Genomic DNA, 12,426 nt, shown 5'->3' on the forward strand with positions numbered 1-12,426 from the left:
TCCAAACATTTAACATGTTCTCATATACTTCCATCTTGTATCTTCAAGATAACCAACTGGTGCACAATTGTGTGTGTTTTAATGTTTTTAAAATGGTTTAAATCTTTCTCAAAGTAATTTTTTTTAATAAAAAATGTTGATCGCCAGTAGCTATCCGGTTAACCATTTTGTTTTAAATTTATTTGGAAGAGGGTGCTGACAAAAGGCAGTTAGTGTCAGAAGCAGAAATTGAAAGTGACCACTCTTTGAATGCACAGCCGTCTGTCTACTTCCAGGTGGAGGATGATCCACCAAGCAACCCTGAGGAATCAATCACCCTTTTCCTAGAAGAATCTAGTCATGAAAATGCTAGTAATGTAAATGCTTCTGAAGTAATGCCAAACCCAACTGTGTCCAACCATATAACTTTAGATACACCCATCCTGGGTACTCCTGATGTGGTTGCTACTGAACCCCCAGAGTTAAGCAGACCTAGAGACAGGAGAACAATTTGTAGGACACGAAACATGGATAGGGAACAGTACCATTTTGATAGAGAACAGAGTGATAGATTTCATAGTGAACAACAAAATTTTAGAGAACAGCTCATGCAGAGATTGGATAACCTAAATAGTAACATATGCAAATCTAATATTCTCCTAGAGCAACATAATGCAGCTCAACACACCTATCGCCAGCAGAAGCTCTCCTTTATGGCCAAACTAACTGAACTCTTAGAAGCACATCTGCCATCTCCTGGTGAGCAATCTCATAATGCTCGGAATCTAACCAGCAGCAACCACAGCAGTTTTGTTTGTGAAAGTATTATCGAAAATGATGCTATTGATAATTTTACTATTCAGGATATTTAAATGTTATAAGAAGTACAATTTTTTTTTTTTAATACATTTCACATAATTCACAACTGAGTTTGAATTTAAAGAGCTTGCAAACATTTGTTCTTTAAATTTTTACTCAGCACGCAACATTGTTAAGTCATATATTGCCCAAAGTTGACTGCTATATAGATGCTTTTTCCAGTTAAATATGTCATTTGACCATGTCGTTGCAGATCTGTACCAAATATGTGTAATCAACATGACGTTTGTATTTGAGTTTTAGATGTTTCAATGGCCATCATTGATCAAGCTGGTTGGATGACCAATGAAACGTCTTTAGACAGTTATGTAGCTTTGATTTTATTTTCAATAGATATACAATTAATGTTATATGGGATTTTTTCTATGACATTATTGCCTCTGAAAACATTTCAAAAAAGGTTGAGAATTATGTGAAATCTATTTTTATCTATCAAGCATGTTCTAGTATTCATTACTGTTATCATTACGGTTTTCATAATTGTTTGTATATACACGTTGAAATGCAAGTGCAACAATATTGTCAAATATTTGTTTTAACATGTATATTTTTTGTTCAAAAGCAGAACCATTTTTTTGTTGTAAGGCAAAAAAGTGGTAGGATTGTTGAAAAGTAGAAGTGAACTATCAATAATACTAGAGTTGAAGTTACAGAGTAGAGATATAATTCATCAGCACTACATAAAATCATCAATCATATTCGTTTAATAGGAGAATACATCACATAACATCACGTCTACGCATTTGAAACAGACACCCTTTGTCACAGCAGAAAATGTGACAGGTTTGTCATGCTTTTCTTCCGTCAGGAAGGCACACTATTGGATCTAAATTTTTTTTTTTTATATTTTATCCACGTGGATGTAAATTATTGATATTTTCACTCAAGTGCTTGGATTTGTATCTGTACTCTGTGACTAAAATGCGCCATCCATTGTTGTTGTCACAGCAAGGACCATGTTTCTCTGTGTGGTTTTCAAAAGTAATGTGTATTTTCTCCTATGAAGAATAAAGCAAAGTAGCTGATAATTGCAATCTCGATATCACCTGTGTTTCTGTAAAGTTTAAAACAAAATATACATATTTTAGTTGCTGACGTCGTCTTCTTCGCCGGTAGTTTGATTCATATTAAAAAAACAAACATCCAAATGGTTGCATACTCCATCTTGCCCAACCACATATTTTTGATGTTGTGTTGGCTGTAATTTGACTTCTGTTACTTTTGAAACCACATGTTATTGGTATGGAATGTAGGTATCATTTCCTGACTAATGAGGTTAAAAATGTTTCTGCAATTTGTAGACAACCGCTATTCCATCTTTCAAATGCCCTGCGTGGAATAGTTAACATTTTAACTAACGTGCATTGTTTCTCAGTAATGAAATGAGTAATGGTAACTGCGGTGTGGGGTGGAGAGGAGAAATTAAAATATATGTAACATTTGGGGTAATGGTAGATGACTATAGGCAACCAAAGGTAGAGTTAAGTGACCAGTGATGAAGGTGATGATATACAAAACAATAAATAACACCAAAAATATAATATTATGATTCAATTATTGTGTTATTTAATGGTTTGCATATCAACGGCTTCTTTACAGGTCACTTACTCTCCTTACCTTAGGTTGGCTATAGCCATCTGCCATTACGTCAATTGGTGGTATTTATTTTAGTTTTATTTCATTTCTCCCCTCTCCCACACAACGCAGTTAACAGCACTCATTTCATTCACCATCTTTCTGGCAAGGACATGGTTTCAGGCAACTGCAGCATTTCAACTGTCTTTGGCACACAGTTCGGTCTTCTATTTTATTGCTTCTCACTAATGTCAAAAAAATGTTGGTACTTATTAGCAGATGAACAGAATTTTTGCGTGTATAACCCACACTTACACTTGTTGCAATAAAGAATTCAAACACAATTTAGATTTTGTAGAAGACTTTTAAGTGAAACTTTTATTTTATATGTTTGAAACTGTTAATGTTCAATGTTTTACAAGATAAAAAATAAATGCAAAAGAAGTAAAACAAAGTGAAAATACAAAAACAAAATAAAGAATCATTTTTTTGCAATTTTTGTACTCTTGTCTTAATTTTATGTTAGTTCTCCAAAGTTTTTAGAGTTGAGTTAACCTGAAATCATAAAAAAAACATCATTGGTTAAGATTTGACATTGATAAACAAGATCAGCCCAAATAATTCATTTTACAGCATGTCTGTCTCTTCAACTTAATAATGCAAGTTTGTGATCATTTCTGATGATGTTTGGAAAATTAAAAACATGTTACGGTGGTTTATTACCTGAAAAATAGTTTGTAATCAGTTTACTTCTTGCTGCGTTTCCCCTGTGATCATTTTCCACTGGAATTGTGGGCATGTCATCCTCCACTGTGGTGTCTAGTTCCTCTTGTAGTCCTCCATGCCTTGCAATGTTATGGAGAATGCTGCATGCTAGGAACATATCAGCTACCTTACTGGGGGAATACTGAAGGAATCCACCAGACAAGGACATGCAACGGAAACGGCTCTTTAGGACACCAAAGCATCTTTCGATAACCACTCTTGTTTTTGTATGAGCAACATTGTAAGCTGCTTCTGCAGGAGAGGATGGCCTATTGATAGGTGTTAAGAGCCATGGTAGACAGGGGTAACCAGCATCTCCTATAAATTTTAAAACAATATAAATTTATTTGTAAGTATAGAAGAAATCATGCTAAATCACATGATGTAGTGGCCAATTGTGTGGTCATTTTAGAAAATTTTCCATTGTTAGTCACATATGGATAACATACGTCTAATAAAGCACATTTTAAAATTATTTGGGGGGCAAGGTTCTGGATTTGTACTTTTGATTGAGCATTAATGGTACTTAACTCACAACACAACAGCATACCACAGTTGTGGGCCATGATTACTGTAGTGCATGTGAATGTTATTAAAAAAAAACATGCTGGAGGAAAAGTCTGCCTGTCATAAATATTTCAATACTATAGTGCAGACCTCATATGGGACTATAACGGAGAACCAGAGGGACATGTCTCTTTCATGTACAATACATATGCACAATGGGAGGGGGGGTGATTGTTGTGCTTGGTAGTGCTGCTTGATGTTATGCATATTGGGGGGTTAACCGAAGGGATAGTGTTGAACTCCCAGATTTAAATATTAACTATACATTCAAGTAAATCAACTACTGACACAATTGTTGCATCTTATGCTGCAATCATTTACATATAGGTACTGTACTTAATTCTGGTGGGTGGCTTCTTTGGCACACCTTGGTCATGTGTGTTTTGATAAGTAGTTCCTAGCTCTCTCATGTGATGTCTTAATATGATAGTGTAATACATCACTTAAGCAAGCTTGAAGTAGTGACTACTTTTCAGTGCACACGGAACATGTGGAACAACAATACACCTCACATGAGAAAGGAAAGATTTGTGGACCTTGAACCAGGTGATAGCTAACTAAAAAGTACTTGAAAGTATTTTGGACATTTAAATTCTGAGTTTATTATTACATGTTTTTGAAATACTGATTAATGTAAAGCTGTTGAGCTGTCATGTTACTGATATAGCACTAATGTCAGTCTAGTATGGAATAAAAAAATAAATACGCATTTATAACTGGAAAACACACCATAAAATAAACAGTGGAGCACACTTACCCAGCAGCCATCCATTATTTTCTAAGTCCTTGTCCAGAGTATCATATATTCCCGATTGGCGCAATATATGGGCATCATGACAGGATCCTGGAAAGCCGGTCACAACATCACGGATTATGAGGTTTGAATCACAGATCACCTGGATGTTGAGGGAATGGTAAGCCTTACGGTTTCGGTAGATGTGCTCCTGTTCTGATGGGGGACATAATGGCACATGGGTGCAGTCTATTGCCCCAATGACATTGGGCATTCCTGCTAGGTCAAAAAAACCACGTTTTATTTGATCCCGCTCTTCACGTGACTTGCCCATATGAATGTATTTTGGAGCAAGTTGTCGCAGTGCTTGCAGGACCTCGACCAAGCAGCGGGAAAAACTGGGTTGTGAGATGCCAACAATCTCACCACTGACATGTTGGTATGAGGCCTTTCCTAAAAAATGAAGTACTGCCAAAAAACGCACAAGACCTGGTACTGCATTACTTCTCCGCGTGCGTGTTTCTAGGGCCAAGTGTATTTCATCATACAGGGAATATATCATGGGAGAGGATAATCTGAATTTGGCTATCACCTGGGTTTCAGAAAATTGATCCAAAAAGGTACGTGAACGAAATACACGTTTCTCTATCTGAACGACATTCTGACGTGTCCTTCTTCGCCTCTGGATCAGTTTCAGTTCAAATAGAGCACATCCAAATGGTTCCATCTTGCACAAAACTCCTAACAAAATTTACCACAAGCCTAAACCGCCAAAAAATTCCTCTCAACAAATGAAATATCGCCTGGGAAATGTCATAACGCCACCCTCAGGGAGGTGCTTATTTAACGATTGCTTAGCGATCGTTAATTGTCTAAAAAACCTTTGTGAATTGCACTTCTGTACATATTTAACGATTTGAGTCGTTAAAACAACGATCAATACGTTCAATAACGACTCAAAACTAAAAATATCGGTTCTGTGTAGTGAAACGTTATTTGATGATTTTTACAAGCGTTAAATCGTTTAGTGAATTGGACTTGATTCAATAACGTGTGAAATCGTTTACATAACGACCGGTATCGGCAAAACAAGCTTTGTGAATTGACCCCATGGTGAGTTATTTGAAGTTGTAATTTTTTTCCCAAAACACTTTGCAAAATTAAGATTTTTATTTTTTATTTAAAACATTTCTCAAAAGTGTCATTGTAATAGCTTATTTCTCTCACATGGCATGTGCATACCACAAATGACACCCCGAAATACATTCTGCTACTCCTCCTGAGTAAAACGATACCCCATGTGTGAGACTTTTTCACTGCCTGGCCACATACAGATGCCCAACATGCATGGAGCGCCATCAGGGGTTTTAGGAGCATAAATTGCACATCTAACTAGTTGACAACCTATTACAATTTAGAAGGCCCTGGAACACCAGGACAATGGAATTACCCACAAAATGACCCCATTTTGGAAAGCTAACACCCCAACGTATAATCTATGAGGCATAATGAGTCTTTTGAACGGTTCATTTTTTTCCAGAAGTTTTTGGAATATGTGGAAAAAAAATGAAAACGCATTTTTTTTACACAAAGTTGTCCATTGATAAGATATTTCCAACACATAGCATGTACATAGCAAAAATGACACCCCAAAATACATTCTGCTATTCCTCCTGAGTAAAACGATACCCCATGTGTGAGACTTTTTCACTGCCTGGCCACATACAGATGCCCAACATGCAGGGAGCGCCATCAGGGGTTTTAGGAGCATAAATTGCACATCAAACTAGTTGACAACCTATTACACGTTTGAAGGCCCTGGAACACCAGGACAATGGAATTACCCACAAAGTGACCCCATTTTGGAAAGCTAACACCCCAACGTATAATCTATGAGGCATAATGAGTCTTTTGAACGGTTCATTTTTTTCCAGAAGTTTTTGGAATATGTGGAAAAAAAATGAAAACGCATTTTTTTTACACAAAGTTGTCCATTGATAAGATATTTCCAACACATAGCATGTACATAGCAAAAATGACACCCCAAAATACATTCTGCTATTCCTCCTGAGTAAAACGATACCCCATGTGTGAGACTTTTTCACTGCCTGGCCACATACAGATGCCCAACGTGCAGGGAGCGCCATCAGGGGTTTTAGGAGCATAAATTGCACATCAAACTAGTTGACAACCTATTACACGTTTGAAGGCCCTGGAACACCAGGACAATGGAATTACCCACAAAGTGACCCCATTTTGGAAAGCTAACACCCCAACGTATAATCTATGAGGCATAATGAGTCTTTTGAATGGTTCATTTTTTTCCAGAAGTTTTTGGAATATGTGGAAAAAAAATGAAAACGCATTTTTTTTACACAAAGTTGTCCATTGATAAGATATTTCCAACACATAGCATGTACATAGCAAAAATGACACCCCAAAATACATTCTGCTATTCCTCCTGAGTAAAACGATACCCCATGTGTGAGACTTTTTCACTGCCTGGCCACATACAGATGCCCAACATGCAGGGAGCGCCATCAGGGGTTTTAGGAGCATAAATTGCACATCTAACTAGTTGACAACCTATTACACGTTTGAAGGCCCTGGAACACCAGGACAATGGAATTACCCACAAAATGACCCCATTTTGGAAAGCTAACACCCCAACGTATAATCTATGAGGCATAATGAGTCTTTTGAACGGTTCATTTTTTTCCAGAAGTTTTTGGAATATGTGAAAAAAAAAATGAAATCGCATATTTTTTACACAAAGTTGTCCATTGATAAGATATTTCCAACACATAGCATGTACATAGCAAAAATGACACCCCAAAATACATTCTGCTACTCCTCCTGAGTAAAACGATACCCCATGTGTGAGACTTCTACACAGCCTGACCACATATAGAGATCCAACATGCAAGGAACACCGTCAGGTGTTCCAGAGACACATAGCATGCACATACCAAGAATTACACCCCAAAATACATTATGCTGAGCAAAGCGTAAACAAAAGATTACCTTGGTAATAGTAGCGCAGTTCTACACAGCAGGATAGCACTGGTCCAGGCAGCAGGCAGGGACTGGTCAGCAACGTCCAGGCAGGGATACTGCAGGTGGTCAGTTCATGCAACAGGCAGAGGCATGATGGCATAGGTCCTACAGGCAGCAGGAGGGCCTCGTTCAGGACAGAATGGGGACAGGGGTAGAGGCTTCTCCCACCCAAATCTCTTTGAAGCCTCCGGGCAACCAGACCCTAATCTAGCATGAGAAAACAAAAAAGTTTTCTTCATCCAGAAAAACTTTTCTGGCGCCCCTCACATATGTGAGACCCCTGTGTTGAATCCCACTAGTCCAGTAGCAGGGTACAAGATCAGTCCAAGAGGCAGGCAAAAGGCATGGTCAAACAGTCCGAGGTCAGTTCCAGATCAGGCAGAGGCAGTACAGAATCGTTAGGCAGAAGAATGGTCGAAAAACAGTCCAGGGTCAATTCCAAATCGGGCAGCGGTATTACAAAATCATTAGGCAGAAGGGTGGTCCAATAACAAGCCGGGGTCAGTTACAAAGCAGGCAGTGGCATAAGGGGTGAGAAGGCAGGAACGGAGGATTACGTTTACCATACTAAACTAATACTTTAGTTTAGTATGGTAACGTTTGAAACAGTCAATTATACAGAGGCCTGGTTGTGAAGGACACTCTGCACAATAATAAACTGTGTCCCGTCTGACTCCTACACTGGCACACACTCTACATTTTTTTTGAGCTCGTCTGCCTGATGCTGTGGGAGGGACCTTATCCGGGAAGTGCCGTTCGGAGAGCCGACTTAGGACATCTGATCGGATGTGTTGGGGCAGGTCGTCCGGGAATATCGGGGTAGTGGTAATTTCCTCCAGGTAGCCAAGGAAGGGTAGGGGGTTTTGGGTGGATTTGCGGTAAATAATATGGGAGTTGTAGACGGCCAAATGAAAAAAATAAATTGCTACTTTCTTGTACCAATGGTACGTGCGTCTTGTGGGTAGATATGGTTCCATCATTTGATCATTTAGGTCGACTCCCCCCATGAACAAATTGTAGTCCTGAATGCAGGTGGGTTTTTGGATGGTGGTGCCACGCCTTCTGCGGGTTTCTACAAAGGAATCGTTGTGGATGGACGACAACATGTACACGTCTCTTCTGTCCCTCCACTTCACTGCCAGAACCTCCTTGTTGCGCAGACTCGCCGATTCCCCTTTCTTCAGCTTTGCATTCACAAGGCTTTGAGGAAAGCCTTTCCGGTTCTTTCTGGCGGTGCCACATGCTGGCGTCTTCTTTCGGTGCAGGTTGTGGAACAGAGGAAGAGACGTGTAGAAGTTGTCCACGTACAGGTGGTATCCTTTATCCAGGAGGGGGGTGATAAGTTGCCAGACAACTTTTGCACTTGATCCCAAGTAGTCTGGGCAATCGGGGGGATTCAGCTGGGTGTCCTTCCCTTCGTACACCAAAAAGGAATACAAGTACCCTGTGGCTCGTTCACATAACTTGTACATCTTCACCCCATAGCGGGCTCTTTTGCTTGGCATGAACTGTTTGATCTTAAGTCGGCCACAAAATTTTACTAGGGACTCGTTGACACAAATGTGTTGTTCCGGGGTATATATTTGGGGGAATAATTCTGAAAAATAATCTAATAAGGGGCGAATTTTGAAAAGCCTATCAAAATTTGGGTCATTTCGGGGAAGGCACTGGGTGTTATCATTGAAGTGGAGGAACCTCAGGATCGTGAAATATCGGTTTCGGGGCATTGATGCAGAAAAGACGGGCATATGATAAATGGGGCGTTTGGACCAAAATGAATGTTTTTCGTTTTTTGGGTTGAGTCCCATACAAAAGGTGAGGCCTAAAAAAATTCTGAACTCCTCCACTGTTAGATCTCTCCAATTGTAGGGACGGGCATAGGACGATGTGGGGTTGTTGGTGATAAACTGTTGGGCATATAGGTTGCACTGGGCCACAACGCTAGAAAGCAGTTCCTCAGTAAAAAATAAATTGAAAAAATGTATTGGGGAAAAATTGTCCGTGTTTACCTGGACTCCTGGCTGGGCAGTAAAAGGGGGAATGTTGGCTTCTCCGGAATTTGGAGGAAGCCACAAGGGGTACTGAAGGGCATAGGGAAGGCTTGCATGGGTCCTTGGCCTTTGCTGCCGAGGTACTGCAGTGCTGGTGGATGGCACGACGGGGCTGGTGGATGGCATGACGGGGCTGGTGGATGGCATGACGGGGCTGGTGGATGGCATGACGGGGCTTGTGGATGGCATGACGGGGCTGGTGGATGGCATGACGGTGCTGGTGGATGGCACTGCCTCACCAGAGCGCCTTCTTTTGGCGGGCTGATTATCTTCCCCCTCTGAGCCTGTATCGGTTCCACTGCTGTAGACTGGCTCGTAGTCTACATCCACATCCGAATCCAGCTGTGAATCGGAAGACGAGAGCTCCCCGTTGCTCTCGTCACTTGCGGCAATAATTGCAAATGCCTGCTCGGTGGAATAGAGACGCTTAGACATTGTTGCTGGCGACTTCACACAGATGTGTGGCACAGATGTGCACTGAGGCGACACAGATGGGCAGAGATGGGTACTGAGGTGGCAGAGATGGGTACTGAGGTGGCAGAGATGGGGTGGAATAGATGTGCACTGATGAGGCGGCACAGATGTGCACTGATTGATTGCACAGATGTGCACTGATGAGACGGCACAGATGTGCGATGATTGATTGCACAGATGTGCACTGATGAGGCGGCACAGATGGGCACTGATGAGGCGGCTCAGATGGCACTAATGTGGCGAAACAGGTGGGCACTGAGATGGGTACTGATGTGCACCGATGAGGCGGCACAGATGTGCACTGAGGTGGCACAGGTAGGCACTGATGAGGTGGCACAGGTAGGCACTGATGAGGTGGCACAGGTAGGCACTGATGAGGTGGCACAGGTAGGCACTGATGAGGTGGCACAGGTAGGCACTGATGAGGTGGCACAGGTGGGCACTGAAAAGTACTGAGGTGGCAGGTGGGCACTTGGCAGAGGTGGGCACTTGGCAGAGGTGGGCACTTGGCAGAGGTGGGCACTTGGCACAGGTGGGCACTTGGCACAGGTGGGCACTTGGCACAGGTGGACACTGGTGGCACAGGTATCACTGGGCACTGATTGGGTACTGAGGTGGCAGGTGGGCACTTGACAGAGGTGGGCACTTGGCAGAGGTGGGCACTTGGCAGAGGTGGGCACTTGGCACAGGTGGGCACTTGGCACAGGTGGGCACTGGGCACTGGTGGCACAGGTGGACACTGGTGGCACAGATGGACACTGGGCACTGATTGGGCACGTTTTTTTTTTTCACATTCGATTCTCTTTTTTTACTTACAATCACAGTATCTCTCTCTCCTCACACGCGCTGTGTGTGTGAGGAGGGAGAGCCGGTAATGAGAGATGATCTCATATGTTTACATTTGAGATCATCTCTCATTGGCCACAGAATCGCGCTGTAAATAGCCGCTGTGATTGGCTATTTACCGCGATCTGTAATTGGCTGTGTCCAAGGGACACGGCCAGTACAGGAGTTCCCCGATGCGCGCTCGGGAGCGCGCGCGGGGAACGAGGAAAGGGGCGGCCGTAAAAACACGGCCTCCCAGGGATTCAGAGCCACCCGACGGCCGTACAAAGTCGTACAGCCGTCGGGAACTGGTTAAATGACCGTGTGTGGGGGAAAACGTAGTGTTATGTCTTGTGAAAAACAACAAAAAAAAAATTGAAGCATGCTTCAATTTTATGTGTCGTTTTTTACTTTACAGAAATTGACCGTGTGTAGCAAAAAAACGACATTTAAAAGAAAGTTTTTACACCCGCGCGTGCCCAGAAGCTAGTTATGAAGCGAGCTTCAATGGAAAAACGTGGTGAACGTAACCTCGCTTTGCTAGAGCATTGTGAAAAAACGATGGTGTGTAGGCAACTTCGTCTTTGAAAATTGAAGTTTCAAAAACGTTGTTTTTTACTTCACAGAAAATGTCGTTTTTTTTCATCACATAAAGTGATGGTGTGTATGCGGCATAATGAAAGTCTAGAGGCTGGTGGTGATTAGGGCAGAAGGTAGGCAGTTGGCATTATCCAGAGTCAATCTGAGGTCAGGGCAGGCAACAGAGAATCATAATCCAGAAACATTTCAAGGTCAAATGGTAGGCAGTAACCTGAAAGAGTTGTCTGTATTCCAGGCAGGAGGTGAGTAGCAGGAGAATCCAATGACTAGGCAAGTGGGCAGAAACAGCAGGGCAATGCAGGGCAGGGAGACAGGTAGCAACATGATATCAAAATCCCTAAGCACTGCAGCAGAGAAAGAGCATGATGCTGTCCAGTGGCGGCCTATCCATACGAGGCGCAGAGACGCCGCCCCCCCAATCCATGCTCCCAGCCCCCAATCGTCATGTTGGGTGCCGGACGTATGGATTGCAACTGGGTTTCTTCTTTTTAAGCACATAATTAGAGCCAGAGGCTTCAATTGGCTTAAAAAAAGGGTGGGCTCGGGGCATTAGATGTATGAGAACGCGGCAGCGATCCACACCATTCCCCCTGCCTCCTAAGACCTTAATTTAGGCAGCAGGGGGAAGGAAAACCTGGGCTGTTGCTTTTCCTCCCGGAGAATCAGGAAGCAGGTCCTGAGACCCGATTGGCCAGGGAGTCTAATGCCGCGTACACACGATCGGTCAAACCGATGAGAATGGTCTGATGGACCGTTTTCATCAGACCAAACCGATTGTGTGTAGGCCCCATCGGTTATTTATCCATAGGTTAAAAACAAAGTAATCTTGTTTTAAATTTAACCGATGGATACCTAACCGGTAGGAAAAAAAAGATCGTTTGTAGGCACATCCACGCATGCTCAGAATCAAGTCGACGCATG

At 42.2% G+C, this 12,426-nt stretch overlaps 2 protein-coding genes across 3 annotated transcripts in view; one reads left to right on the forward strand and one right to left on the reverse strand.

Moving 5' to 3' along the window:
- LOC120918289 overlaps positions 1–1,892 on the forward strand; it is a 5,163-nt gene extending 3,271 nt beyond the window's left edge. The window contains exon 8 of the mRNA XM_040329805.1: positions 643–1,892. Coding sequence (XP_040185739.1) covers positions 643–851 — 209 coding nt within the window. The 3' untranslated portion in view covers positions 852–1,892. The remainder of the gene's footprint in view (positions 1–642) is intronic.
- Positions 1,893–2,951: 1,059 nt separating this feature from the next.
- LOC120918300 (putative nuclease HARBI1) lies at positions 2,952–5,580 on the reverse strand. 2 transcript variants are annotated; one of them, XM_040329822.1, is made up of 3 exons: positions 4,523–5,580; positions 3,157–3,516; positions 2,952–2,988 (listed from the first exon to the last, which is right to left on the reverse strand). In XM_040329822.1, the coding sequence occupies exons 1-3, from the start codon at positions 5,223–5,225 to the stop codon at positions 2,984–2,986; spliced, it is 1,068 nt and encodes a 355-aa protein (XP_040185756.1). In that variant the 5' UTR covers positions 5,226–5,580; the 3' UTR covers positions 2,952–2,983. The 2 variants fall into 2 exon arrangements, with proteins under 2 accessions (XP_040185756.1, XP_040185750.1); XM_040329816.1 differs by lacking the exon at positions 2,952–2,988 and having other exon boundaries at positions 2,995–3,516.
- Positions 5,581–12,426: the final 6,846 nt, after the last annotated feature.

This window comes from Rana temporaria, chromosome 1, assembly GCF_905171775.1.
Source record: "Rana temporaria chromosome 1, aRanTem1.1, whole genome shotgun sequence".
Classification (NCBI taxonomy): Eukaryota; Metazoa; Chordata; class Amphibia; order Anura; family Ranidae; genus Rana; species Rana temporaria.

What these genes read in the sequence shown, in the direction of transcription:
- LOC120918300 (XM_040329816.1), bottom strand. Translation starts at nt 5,225, where the DNA reads ATGGAACCATTTGGATGTGCTCTATTTGAACTGAAACTGATCCAGAGG. An exon ending in AAATAATGGATGGCTGCTGG is followed by an intron (nt 3,517 to 4,522) that starts GTAAGTGTGCTC and finishes TAAAATTTATAG; the next exon opens with GAGATGCTGGTTACCCCTGT.